General features: G+C 39.9%; 2 protein-coding genes across 2 annotated transcripts; both read left to right on the forward strand.

Annotated features, from left to right (window-relative positions):
* The first annotated feature begins 5933 nt into the window (after positions 1-5933).
* Positions 5934-8751, forward strand: LOC139878247 (uncharacterized). The gene is made up of 4 exons (XM_071865359.1): positions 5934-6383; positions 6603-7462; positions 7794-7923; positions 8416-8751. The coding sequence occupies exons 1-2, from the start codon at positions 6091-6093 to the stop codon at positions 7030-7032; spliced, it is 723 nt and encodes a 240-aa protein (XP_071721460.1). The 5' UTR covers positions 5934-6090; the 3' UTR covers positions 7033-7462; positions 7794-7923; positions 8416-8751.
* A 2750-nt stretch (positions 8752-11501) lies between these two features.
* Positions 11502-12265, forward strand: LOC139843000 (uncharacterized mitochondrial protein AtMg00300-like). Its single transcript, XM_071833093.1, has 2 exons — positions 11502-11834; positions 12257-12265. Exons 1-2 carry the CDS (start codon positions 11502-11504, stop codon positions 12263-12265), a joined length of 342 nt encoding a protein of 113 aa, XP_071689194.1.
* The last annotated feature ends 2481 nt before the right edge of the window (positions 12266-14746 follow it).

Raw genomic sequence — 14746 nt, forward strand, 5'->3', positions numbered from 1 at the left:
TAGCCCAACATCATGATTACTTCGGATTAAATAAGCATAATAATAACTTAGCTACGAGACATTAAATTAAAAAGGTTGAACATAACTTACAATGATTAAAAATAGCGTAGCGTTACACGGACAGAATTTTGACTTACACCCTTACAATATTCTCTAACATACCCTTATTATTAGGATTAAAATTAAAATTAAAATTAAAATATAAATATTTACGTATAGATATAGAGAGGATGGATATATATTTTATTTTGCGATCAGAATTCGTTTGCTTTTATAGGGAGTTTCAGAATTTGGGTCTCCGCGACTCGCGGCAACTATTGCCTTCAAACTCCGCGAGTCGCGGAGTTTGAAATTACACCTCACCAACTATGGAGTCTTTCTTGCCGACGGATTTTTTTATTTATATAATATATAAATAATTATAAGAATTATTTAAATATTATATTATATTTATATGCATAGTTAACTTGTAATTTTTAGTCCGTTGCGTCGAGCGTTGAGAGTTGACTCTGGTCCCGATTCCGAATTTTCGAACGTCCTTGCGTACAATTTAATATCTTGTACTTTGCGTTTTGAATCTTGTACTCTTGTAATTTTGAGACGTTTCTTATCAATAATTGGAACCTCTTTGATTGTATTTTGTATTTTTGAGCTTTTTGGTCGTTTGCGTCTTCAATTCGTCGAATCTGTCTTTTGTCTTCACCTTTTATTATTTAAACGAATATCACTTTTAAATAGAACAATTGCAACTAAAAGCTTGTCTTTCTTGAGGAATAATGCTATGAAATATATGTTCGTTTTTAGCATTATCAGTACACGATGGTTTTGTACGGGGCGTCACAGTCAGCGACAATGGCACGCAGTTCGCACATAATCCATTTAAAGACTGGTGCGCCGACATGGACATTCAACAGTCATTTACCTCCGTGACCTACCCGCAGGCCAATGGGCAGGTCGAGGTCACAAATAGAGACATCGTTGTCGGCATAAAAGCAAGATTAGGCAAACACCGACAAGGATGGGTGGATGAACTCCAACATGTACTGTGGGCACATCGGACAATGCCGAAAGACAGTACGAACGAAACACCTTTCAGTCTGGTGTACGGAACCGAAGCGGTTATACCGGCTGAAGTGCTTGTTCCAACTGATCGCAAAACAGAATTTGATGAACAACAAAATGATGACGCATTACGAGAAAACTTGGATGCTATGGAGGAACGACGAACAATAGCCCATATCCGGCAAGATGAAATGAAGCAACAAATCGCAAACCTCTATGACACTTTCAGTTAAACGATTTGGTGTTGCATAGCAACGAGGCCAGCCGGCAGCAAGACGTCGGCAAACTAGGCCCCAGATGGGAGGGACCCTACATGGTTGTCGGGATAACTGAGTATGGTGCATACCACCTGGAGACACCGGATGGAGTCCCGATACAATGCCCTTGGCACGCCTTCCATTTAAAGAAATATCACGTGTAACTTACATGCAACCGGGAGGACTGATCACCCACTCGGACGGCAGAAACACGTGTACTCAAATAATTTCTATGTATAAGTCATCAATAAAGCTTCATTTTATATACTTATGCACTGTAATGACTCTGAATATGACACAAGTAAAATCAAAAGTCTTTCGGCATATTTCAGACCTACCGCCAGAAGAAATGCTTTCTAGTTTTCGTTGGTAGGAGGACACCCCTTGAAGAACTTTAACAGATAACAAGGGTATCCGACCATATCATTGGTGGCCCGGTTCTACCGTATAAACAACTCGACCACACTCACGCGTAGTCTAGATATCTACATTTTTGTCATGACAAATATATGCAACAGAAAGAAAAAGTAAACTAGTTTATACACAAAATACAACACGATATAAAGAAATCACATTAATTATACAAAAACCCAACCGAGTGCATATCTCTACGGTTGGTAATTTACAATATCCTCAACGGATGAGTTCTCGTCCCTACAGATTTTGTCTAATTCCTCAAAACTAATCCGGCCGAGAGCTTCATGTGCCCGATGGCAGTCCTGCACACAGGTAGCGCTCAAAACAGCCTTCTTCTTCTGGGCCGCGCTACCAGGCGGCAGAAAACACTGCACCGCCTTCAATACCTCAAACGTAGTCAACTTCTTAATAGCCTCAATAAAGGCATTGAACGGCTGATGAACAATATATGACTTCAGGAGGCGGGCAAAAAGCACAGGAATACCATGCTGGAGACGGGTGAGTTCGCCTAACGTGGCTGACACCTTCTCCGATAACTTTTTATTGTCATCAGAGAGTAAGGCGACCTTCTCCTGTTCCTGGGCAAGAACAGCCTTCAACGACTCATGTGTTTCTCAAGAAACACGCAGCTCATTCTAAGTAGGCTCCAACGCCTCCTTGGCCGACACCAACTCCCTTTCAAGGCGAGCAATCGTGTCCGACAATTCCGCCACCCGGCGGTTATCATTCTCAAAGAGCACACAATGCTCGTAAATGCGATGCGCATCAGTCTCGCTACGGTTCAATTCATCTGCCACAAGGTGCTGAGCAAACACGGTGAATTGAGAACGCAAGTGATGTGCCTGGGTGGCGGAAAGAGCAGCCAGCGCCTCTTTCAAAGCTGGAAAAGTAATGAACTCAAGATATTCCCTATAAACCGGGTAGTCTGAAGCGTTACAGCGGAGAAGATCACGGAATGGCCCAATATTACAGTCAGGCAGAACGTAAACGTTCTGCCCAGCACTTGTCGTCTACCGGGGGCGAGCATCCGAGGCCTCCACGGCGGGTTCTTTACCGGGACGATGCCCTTGAGCCGACTCTCTCTCAATGGCCGACCCTTCAGTCACTCGATTCTCCCTAGCAGGGGTCACAACAGTGTTATCTACGCAAAGCACGAAACAAGACAATATAATCAGCACAAGATACTGTTAAGTCAAGGCAAATGAAGGACTACCACATACCTTCAGCTTCCGGCTCAATCCGGCACCTGGTACGACGGATCAGCCCGCCCTCCGAAGAGCTGCCATTAGAAGATTCCAAATCTCCAGGAGGTGACGCCCTGCGGCGGCTGGAGGACGCCGGTGTTGTCCCCTCAACCAATTTATCGGTAAAAACCATGCCATCCAGGCTCACCGCCCTCAGAACTTCTGACACGGTCAACTCTGCGCAAATTATAAATTGTCATCTTAATCATGGTCACATAAAAAAGGGGATGGAAAACATCAAACGGTCAAATACCTCTCCCGCATCTCCGGTCAATAGGGATCCTATCAGAATGAGTCCAGTTGTTGCTAACATTAGCCATTACCAACACCTGCTCCTCATAAGACCGTTGAGGAATCCTCAGGCCCCTCAATTGGTCAACCATCGATTCACCTAGCTCAGAAAGCTGCCTCGACGGCTGAACAGTCACCGACCTAAACAAATAGGATTGCGCGCCCCTCAACGGAAAGTCGGAACACTTGGCAAAAACAAATGATTGCACCCAGTTATCTGCAATCGTTGGTGCTTCTCCAAGGAAATCAATTTCATCAGTAAATGTGTACCACCCTTTGCGATAGGATGACAGTCGAAAAATGCTCCTGAAAATATTCAAGCTTAGGCCCATGCCTAAACCATTGAAATACATCTCGAATAATACGATCGCACGAACCCCATTCGGATGTAAGCGAGCAACACTAAGGCTATAGAAATTTAACACCTTCATGAAAAAGCGGGTGAATGGGTATCTCAGATTTGAAACCTCAAAAGGTCTCAAATAAATGGCACAGTGATTAGGGGGGACCACAGGCGCGCTGCTGTGACCTTGGAATAACTAAACCCAAACCTCGCAACTGAGGGCATATGTAACAAACCCTATCAAGATGCGCCTCATCAACGCTGCTGGGCGGACGTAACACATCATGAAGAATGTTAGGTCTGGGGGCCATATTGCAAAAAGATGAAAGTAATAAGATACAAATCAAAGAAGATAAGAAAATCGTTTCCCTGTAAAGCAAATATTATCGAAGGTAGGAAGAATCAAATGAAGAAAAACGCTCCTTTATATAGGAAAAAGTCTTGCGTGGGACCCATAAAATTCAAAAGGTGCGTTGGAACACGAGAAGTACTATGATTAAGACAGCATGCAACGCGCATTTATTGCACATCAAATCACGTGAGTGGGTCATAATAATTTAAGTTTGGCAACGCAACTGTCCCAGCTGACCTCACCAAACTGGGGGGACTTAATGATACGCATAATGATCCGTGTCAAAAACAGGCAAGCGTCTCGGCAAAAATCCTACCCGGTACTACGCGTCCCGGAATGTGTACTTCTTTTCTCGACATCCGTCTGACGTCATCCCGGGAATTTTACCACGCCGGGCAAATGGCAAAACCGAGAACCCGGATGACATACACACAACCGGCACCATACATCCGGTCATGACAATCATAATCAAGTGTTTTTAAGCCAGTCATCATAATCATAACCGTGAATAAACACTTGGAACAAGTGTTCGGCGAGACCCATCCGGCTAGACTGAGAGCACCGTGATGCCTCAGCCGGAATCAACCTGCCGTCAGTACCATCACGGCATTCCAACCCGACACGAAGATATTCTCCCGGGACAAGCACGTTGTCCTGGAGAAAGTGCACTATCCCTGAGAAAGTGCACTATCCCGTAAAAGACGCTCTGTCCCAGAATGGTCACCTGATAACGGAGCGAGCATGCAAGCAAGTTGCATGCCGCGTCAGCCCGCAAATCTAGGGAAGTTCATTAGGATCTGTTATTCCCCAAGAAAAGGACAGGTGCCACGTCACCCCTCGGGATTGACAAAGTTCGTTACAACCATGAAAGGGACATGTGCCACGTCACCATTCCCTCCTAAACATCTATAAATACATAAACAAGATCTTTCATTCACACAACACTGGATGCATTAATGTTACTTTGCCAAAATTAATCACGGTAGCATTACTCCAGTCGTTAACTTAATTTCGATCGGTACTCCGATCACCATCGGAGTTAATTCACACTAAGATATTAACTTATTTGATTCCGATCGAATAAGGTTAATTCAATTGGTTGTTTTACGCCCTTGGAATCCAGATTCCAAATCGGAGTTTGCACAATTATTGGAGTTAAAACGATCAACCTACTCTTTTTCCCAAATTAAGCACTCAAACCCGAAATCTAATCACACCTAACGATTTTGGTTTGATCATTGACCAAGTTTCTTCAAAAAGAAACACCGTATGTGTTTACGCAAATTGTGTTTTTTTCCGAAGAGGCGCAAGAGTTGAAGTTTCTGTTTACGGATGAGCAATGAGATGCGCAAAAAGAAAGAGCCCGGACACGACCATGTCGAATTGAGTTGTATGTTGTAAACATGGGCGTTTCTCCGGTTAACCCGGAGTACTCAGATTCGAGTAGCATTGAATCAGGTTACGTGAGTCAGGATTCGTTTTATTAAGACTTTTTTATTTAAATGTAATCGTATCGTATCCGTTTTATCTATGTGTAACCGTACTATTATTAATTTTACTTTTTTATTAGGACTTTTTTATTAATTTTATTTTTTAATTTAAAAAAAATTGGACACTGAAATGGACACTGTGGACATCAGCACCCAACAACCAGTCAGTCAATCTCAGTGTCTAAAATGGACACTGAAAATGAACACTGAAGAGGACCACGAGCACCTCGTGCTCTAACAAACGGACCTCGCTTAGTCTTAACCTTTCGTTGCATAGCATATTGGAGCACAATGGATCAACGGCGCTACCAACCGCGGCCGTTAGCAACGACACCACTCCAACGGCGGCTCGAAGAAGCCTCAACGACCGGCCCGATAAGTGTGGTCTTAATTAGTTATTCATTTTGCCTTAATTAATTATTCTAAAAATAGTTGAGAGTTGATTGAATGGATAAGCATCTGCATGTCTTTCAGTTGTTTCTCTTTCTGACCTCATCATCAATTAAACACCTTCTCTCTAATATCCGGTTTTTCTTCATTTATCTGTGTACAATCGGTTGTATCTATAGCCCTAATATGTATCTACATCCCCATCACTCTTGTATAAATTAAGTCATTTTTGTTCACAATAATAATGTCAATTGCTTACGAAACCAATAGGGACACTGATAGTAATCGGATTCAATCCCTAGGGTTTCGTAACAGTATGTGGATTCATAACTTATCGGAATCCGCTAAGTTCACCGGAGCTAATCATTGGAGTAACAAACTTCCGGCCGTTAAAGAAGAAGATTCCGACACTTCGTCGTCAATCGGCAACAACAGCGATGACGGTGTTGATTCCGGTGAAGATGACGGCGAAGTTCAGAGTAAGGATGATTCACCGATCGCCGGTTTTAATGATTTGGAGCAAGCTTTACCTATCAAGTATGATTACTTATATATTAATTTATTATTATTAACATTGTTAATTAATACTGATTACTAGCATATGATTGCTAATGTGTAAGAAATTAATTATTGTAATTGATAATTTCAGGAGGGGAATATCAACGTTTTATGTAACATTGTTATTGATTTAAGTGTTCATAGAATGTGAATTGGCTAATTATGTAAGAAATTAATTATTGAAATTGATAATTTCAGGAGGGGAATATCAACGTTTTATGCCGGAAAATCGAAGTCATATGGAAGCTTAACTGATGCGGTTTCTGTATCGTCTATTCAAGATATTGTTAAGCAAGAAGATGCGTACAGCAGGAAACGAAAAAATATGCTTGCACATACTGTTTTGTTGGACAAGTTTCGTAAATCGACTACTGAGAATGGGATATCGAAGAAGCTTGCTAGACACAGCAATGATAAGGATGAAAATGGGGAAAGCTCAAACCCGAGACCAGGTCTTTCGCGCCCACCATTGCCTGCTGGTATATGTAGAAGAGTATTAGATAAGGGTTTGGATTCATCTCCTATGTACAGCTCCTCGTGCAGGTCGTTGTCTTTATCTGATTTACAACAAGTTTCGAGTATCAATGGCTTTGTGAATAACAAAAGTGACGAGGGGGATGAGCATTAGGTCTAGTTTGTGTGTCTTAGATGGTTTTATGGAGATAGAACATGAAAGATAGTCATATAAGGAGTTAGGGTTCTATGTTCAACTTGTTAATATTTTACCCGTTGTCGATAAGTATATAATGAACGAATGTTCAAGTTTTCCTTTTTAATCTAAAAGGTTCGAAATTGTTTATCTTGCACAAATAATTTTTAGATATTTTTTACTGTGCAACAAAGTCAAAAAACCGATTAATGGATGATGAGACAATATTGAATGTATTAAAGTAGATGATATCAACGACGTGAGAAGTCGAGGTTGGTGAGGTCTCCGTATCTCATTTTCCCAAGTCCAAATGTTTACTGCGCAGATCAAGCATTTCAGGTTCAACATATTACTATGTTAACTTGTCACCTATACATTGAGCGAATTGCTAATTCTGATGCACAGAAAGGTAATGCAATAAAAATTTCTTCAGTTGCTTCTATGGTCAAGTCTTATTGCTTTCATGTTCATACGTCACGAAACTTTTTGGCTTGCTAATACTTCCATTCCACTTCGATTCATTATATTTGCGCCTTTCTATGATTATACATGTTTAAAAGGTAATGGCGGGTAACGATTTTAAGTAAGCTTGTTTGCAAGATGATGTTATGTAACCGCTTACTGAGTAGCAGTTTACTTGTTTTTTTTTTCTTTAATAGATCGTGACGTAATGTATGTTGGAAAGCGGTATTCGGTCAATACTAAGTTGAGATTATTTAATCTGGATTTATTATTTGTAGCCACTTTCAGATCTGAATGTCTTCACAGAAGACCGACTGTTGTCTTCTTGCGTCCCTGCGGATATTGCAGTTATAAGACTTACCGAAATAATCCGCCCAAATAGAAGGCTTTTTCGTTCTTGTACCTGAGGTATTACCGATGCTTCCTTTACAGGTTTTTTTTTTTTTTTTTTTTTTTTTTAATATATATTCTAATTCCAATAACTTCTTTGGTAATCTACACTTTCATTATCTGGAAACAGGAAACGTGTTTGACCTATAATCAACCGTAACACCATGTCCTCTCCATCATTGTTGATACTAAATGATGGAGTGAACAACATGTAGTGATATTAGATCCCATGTTGCATAACGCATGCATTTGATCTCACAGGGTCAAACTACTATGATGATCAATCTGAATCATTGATCAAACCTCCTTGCATTTTGTAAAAAAAATTTGTATCAGACTATCAGTCAAGAGTAAGAATTTATGGTCATATCCTTCTTAGTTAATTTAACATTTTGGGGATGGGTGAATTTATGGTCATATCCTTCTTATTTAATTTAACATTTTGGGGATGGGTGGAGGGAATAAGATGGTGTTAACTATGACGTATGATTTAGTTTTAATTTTAAGTAGCAGAGGAGAATGAGTTATACTTCAACATGAGCTAAAGGAATATATGACGAAGGGCCGTTTAAAAACTAAATTTAAAACTGTTCAAGAATTACCAGAAGATGTTGGTTGGCCTGGACTGGATTATGCGAGTTGCAGTTCAAGTGATTGTTTGTATTGGAATATGGTAAATGCGTTCGAGTTGATATAACTGAACCCATATATAGATTCTGCTTGCCTTTTGATCTCAATCATTAGGTTGAGGGTATTTACTTTACCACTGTGTCAGATTTTATTATCAACATAGTAACTCCATGTCCGAAAGCCGAAATGTAATGTGATTAATTTAACTTCCCTTACTGAGACATCGTTACTCTATCTGATTTTTTAAGTGTTTTTGGACATTTGAGGACTTACTTTTAGTTGTGAAATCAGTAATAAGTTAGATGAAATTAATTATCCTCAATTACACTCACAAGTATCGTCATAATTTTTTAATCTTTATAGCAAGCTGAAACAATATATTGTTGTATGTAACAATATATTTATTAATCTGATTGTTGCTCATGTTTGTTTGATTTGATTGACTTCTACAATCCACCAGTATCATACCTACTTGATTTGCCAGGTATAATTACATTCATTATTTATGTGAATGATTAAGAGGATTAATTAAGAGAAGCATCGCTTGTTTGATTAAGTTTCTGAATGAGGAATTTATTGCAATATAAACTAGGGTTTTGGGATGTTGTGTTGCCACTCGATAAGCTATCGTTAGATTCTATGGATAAAGATGGTTATAATATTTGCCTAATTTGTTACATGCATTGCCATATAATAAAATTGATTTATTGATCAGAGGAGTCAAGCAATTCAATCGTTGATTGGTAATCATAGTAGTTTAAATTAGACTATGTTGTATTTACCCTACATGTATAATCAGGTATGAAGAAATTTTGCCTACATAAGTGTTTATAGTATGCATATATTATTGTTATTGTTAATGAACATGTACATGTATTATAAAACAGATTTGAGACTGACTTTTATTAATCTTATGTATCATGATTATACATAAGATTTTGTGCGGTTTTAGACTGATTAACACTTCCAAAATGGACATTCAAAACATAATATTTGTATGCAGATCTCTAAGATAGGGAGCCAAACATTCGCATTCATATAAAAGCTAATGTTCACTTGTGTAGTCTTTGCAGGTTCTCATTGATGGATGTTCTGGGAGTGCAGAGAGTGTTATGGCTTAATCTGCCTAATCAGAGTAGAAACCCTAATAATCACAAAACACAATAGCTGAATAATAAACACAGAAAAAAGAAAAGAACACGAGAATTATAGTGGTTCAGTTTCTTTTTTCTGTGTTTATTATTCGGCTATTGTGTTTTGTGATTATTAGGGTTTCTACTCTGATTAGGCAGATTAAGCCATAACAACTGGTATCTAGAGCTTAGGTTCTAAACCCTAGCCGTCAATCACAGGTTCTAACACCTGCTGCTGCTGCTGTTGCGTTTAAGGTACAGCTGCCATTTTTTTTTGCAGCTGATTGCAGGCCTGTTGCTGTTTCGAATAAGGTGCAGCCGTCACCTAGGTCTACTGGAGATTGCAGGTTCTAAATCCTAGCCGTCAAAGGTTCAAACCTACAGATCTGCTGCTATTTTTTTTCTTTTCTAACAGCTGCTATCACGATTAAGGGCAGATTCTAACAGCTGCTGCTGTTTTCATAGCCTTAATCGAAGGTCTGCTGTTGCTGCTGATTCGATTAAGCAGATTGCAAGTCTGCAACTGCTACTGTTACGATCCAGATTACAGGATCAACCCTAGCCGCCACCAAACATCTGCTACTGCTGTTTTGATCCAGATCAGGTCAAACCCTAGCCGTCACTAACTCTTGCTGCTCTTAAAATTAAGATCAGAAAGCCTTTACAATGGCAGAAGAAGGAAGGATTAAAATCGATAAGTTTGATGGGCAAGATTTTGGGTGGTGGAAGATGCAGGCTGAAGACTTGTTATGTCGGAAGGATTTGATTGATGCTTTGAGTGAGAATAAACTAGAAAAATTTAAAGACGATGAATGGAAGACGCTTGACAGGAAAGCCCTAGCTGTTGTCAGGCTCACACTGACAAAAAGTGTTGCCTTTAATATTGTGAATGAAACCACTACACATGGTTTGATGAAGACCTTATCGAATATGTATGAGAAGCCGTCTGCTTCAAACAAGGTGTTTTTGATCAGACAGTTGGTAAACACCAGGTTGAAAGAAGGTGCTTCGGTAACAAACCATATCAATAACTTCAACAATATTATCTCTCGATTATTGTCTGTTGATATCAAGTTTGATGACGAAGTTAAAGCTCTTTTATTATTATCTTCATTACCTGAAAGCTGGTCAGGTTCAGTCACAGCTATCAGTGGATCCACAGAGTCCTCAAAGCTAAAGTTTGAGAGCATTCGTGATTTTATTCTTGGAGAAGATATAAGAAGAAAGAGTTCAGGAGAACCATCAGGAAACTTGCTGAGCACAGAAGAGAGGGCTAGGAGAAAAGGCAGAAGTAACACCACCAGGGGCAGGTCAAAGTCAAGAAGGAGGAGTGTGTCGAGAACGAGAAATGATATTAAATGTTGGAATTGTCAGGAGACTGGACACTTCCGAAACCAGTGCACTAAGCCAGTAACATCATCAAAGCCAAAGGAAGTTAATGTTGCAGTTGCAACAGATGATTATGATAACGTCCTTGTTTGCTGCATTGAGAATACAATTGATGCATGGGTTATGGATTCAGGAGCATCGTTTCATGCTACCCCAAGTCCACATTTGATGAAGAATCTACGAACAGGTAACCTTGGTAAAGTTCGTTTGGCTAATGATCATTGTCTTGACATTACAGGGATTGGAGACTTAGAGCTGAAGACCTCTTTGGGCACTAATTGGACCTTGGAAAATGTCCGAGTTATTCCTGGCCTAAAGAAAAAACTAATCTCTGTTGGACAGCTTGATGATCAAGGATAGAGTGTGCTATTTGGTGAAGGTCAGTGGAAAGTAATAAAGGGGAACTTAGTAATAGCCAAGGGCAAGAAGAGAGGCACTCTTTATATGGCAGAAGTTCCAGCTAATGAAGTAAATACAGTTTCCAATGATCGAAGCTTAACAAGTCAGTGGCACCAACGTTTAGGTCACATGAGTGACAAAGGAATGAAAATGCTAGTGTCTAATGGTAAAATTCCTGGTCTAAAGAGAGTTGAATCGGACTTTTGCGAGTCATGTGTTCTAGGAAAGAAGAAGAAGGTCACCTTTGCAAAAGCAGACAGAACTTTAAAGGCTCAGAAGTTGGAGCTAGTACACACGGATGTGTTCGGGCCTACTCCTGTTTCTTCATTGGGAGGAGCACGCTATTATGTTACTTTCATTGACGATTCAACACGCAAGGTATGGGTTTACTTTCTTAAAAATAAATCTGATGTATTTGAAGCTTTTAAGAAATGGAAATCTGCTGTTGAATTATCTTGTGATTTGAAGGTAAGATGCTTGAAGTCGGATAATGGAGGAGAATACATCAGCACCGAATTCGTTAACTATTGTGCTGATCATGGTATTCGGATGATCAAGACGGTTCCAGGTACTCCACAGCAAAACGGAGTTGCAGAAAGAATGAATCGCACTTTAAATGAGAGAGCACGTAGCATGAGACTTAATTGTGGGCTACCAAAGACTCTATGGGCTGATGCAATAAGCAATGCCGCTTATTTGATCAACCGTTCTCCATCAACTCCGCTTGATTTTAAAATACTCGAAGAAGAATGGAGAGGTAAAGCAATCAGTTATGAGCATCTAAAAATCTTTGGGTGCAGTGCATATGATATTAATAAATATGGTGACAAACTTGATGCAAAAGCAAAGAAGTACGTGTTCATTGGTTATGGGGGAGACGACATGGGTTACAGGTTATGGGATAACAAGGGAAAACATGTTATCAGAAGTAAACATGCCACCTTCAATGAAGCAGAATTGTACAAGGATTTCAACTCAACAACAAAAGAAAAAGAATCAGTTGAATTTGAGGTTGACATAGAGACAACTAGAAAAGATGAAAGGGAAACTCCAGAGGATGAAACTGAAGTTCCAGTGGGAGTTCCTAACAGTGAAAGCTCGGAGTCTGATCACGAGCAGACTTCAGATAGTGGGAGCTCAGAGTCTGATGATGAGCAGACCCCACAGTCCCCACCACAATCTGACCAGTCCAATTGGGTCAGGAGATCTACACAAGTCACAAGACAGCCAGTTAGGTTTAGTCCAACAGTTAACTATCTTCTTTTGACAGAAAATGGGGAACCAGAAAGTTATTCTGAGGCAATGAAGGTGAAAGATTCGTTCCAGTGGAGGCTGACCAAGTTACCACCAGGAAAAAGGGTCTTACAGAATAAATGGGTTTTCAGAGTCAAAGATGAAGGGGATGGTTCTAAACGATACAAAGCAAGATTAGTTGTCAAAGGATTTCAACAAAAGAAAGGAGTCGACTATGCTGAAATCTTTTCTCCAGTGGTGAAGATGACGACTATCAGATTGGTTCTAAGTATGGTTGCAACCGAGAAGTTACACTTAGAACAGTTGGATGTTAAAACAGCCTTCCTGCATGGCGACATTGAAGAAGACATTTACATGTCTCAACCAGAGGGGTTTCGTGTCAAAGGAAAGGAGAGTCTTGTGTGTAATCTAAAGAGAAGCTTGTATGGTTTGAAACAAGCTCCCAGACAGTGGTACTTGAAATTTGATAATTTCATGGAGAAGACAGGATTCGTGAGAAGTTCTACAGATCATTGCTCTTATTTGAAGAAGTTCAAGAGCTCCTATATTATATTGCTTCTTTATGTCGATGATATGTTAATTGCAGGTTCTGATATGGTTGAAATACGCAATTTGAAGAAGCAATTATCTAGAGAATTTGAAATGAAGGATCTCGGGCCAGCTAAGCAGATTCTCGGTATGAGTATATGCAGGAATAAAGATGGGTCAGTTTCTTTATCTCAAGAAAAGTATATTCGCAAGGTTCTTGAAAAGTTCAGAATGAATGGTGAGTCTACAAAGCCAAGAAACACGCCGTTGGGAAGTCATCTAAAGCTTTCTAAACATCAGTCTCCTAAAACTGAAGTAGAAAAAGCAGAAATGGCTAAGGTTCCTTATGCATCCGCAGTGGGTAGTCTAATGTACGCTATGGTGTGTACAAGACCTGATATAGCACATGCAGTTGGGATGGTTAGTCGCTTTATGTCAGCTCCGGGGAAAGAACATTGGGAAGCAGTGAAGTGGATACTGCGGTATTTAAAGGGTACTCCCAAAGTTGGGTTATGTTTCAAGGGCAGGGATACTACTCTCATGGGTTATTCTGATGCAGATCTGGGTAGATGCAATAATACCTTCAAGAGCACCACTGAGTATGTATTCACTATAGGAGGAACAACAGTGAGTTGGATGTCTAGGCTTCAAAAGAGCGTGGCTCTATCTACTACTGAAGCAGAATACATGGCCTTGACTGAAGCCAGTAAAGAACTAGTGTGGTTGAAGACATTCATGAAAGAACTGGGCAGCAAACAGACAGAATTTGTCTTATATTGTGATAATGAGAGCGCAATCAAGTTAGCAAAGAATCCAGTCTATCATGCTAAGACGAAGCACATTGACATGAAGTATCACTTTATCAGAGAACGGATAAGCAAAGGAACATTTAATCTGGAGAGCATTCCAGGTTCAAAGAATCCAGCAGATATGTTCACCAAACCAGTAACGCTGGATAAGTTGAAGCTGTGCATAGCTTCAACTGGCCTTCAGGAACATTGAAGAGAAGGCAGGAACTAGAGAGAGAAGAGACGAGCTAGGTCTTGCATTGCAGAAGTACAAGAGTGCAGATCGTTGTATTCGAAGCCTCCAAGTGGGAGATTGTTAATGTGTGTAGGCTTCGGTAGTTTAAGCCCAAGAAAAACGGGCCAGAAGTTTACTTGGTGACCAAGTTAGGGTTTGGCCAACCCTAATTGTTTGGGCCGTTTTTTATTGAGGGTCCTAAGTCTATATATAGTCTCTCAATTGTACATGTATTGTATCACCTCCAAATTAATAATACTCTCTAGTTCCAAAGTGGATGTAGGTTTCACATCGAAACTGAACCACTATAATTCTCGTGTTCTTTTCTTTTTTCTGTGTTTATTATTCGGCTATTGTGTTTTGTGATTATTAGGGTTTCTACTCTGATTAGGCAGATTAAACCATAACAGAGTTACTTAGATCAATTTATGGAAAGGAGGTCTTGTTTGAGGTGACGATATGTCAATTCACTACTGCATCTTTTC

The sequence above is a fragment of the Rutidosis leptorrhynchoides genome, chromosome 1 (assembly GCF_046630445.1).
Source record: "Rutidosis leptorrhynchoides isolate AG116_Rl617_1_P2 chromosome 1, CSIRO_AGI_Rlap_v1, whole genome shotgun sequence".
In the NCBI taxonomy this organism is placed as follows: domain Eukaryota; kingdom Viridiplantae; phylum Streptophyta; class Magnoliopsida; order Asterales; family Asteraceae; genus Rutidosis; species Rutidosis leptorrhynchoides.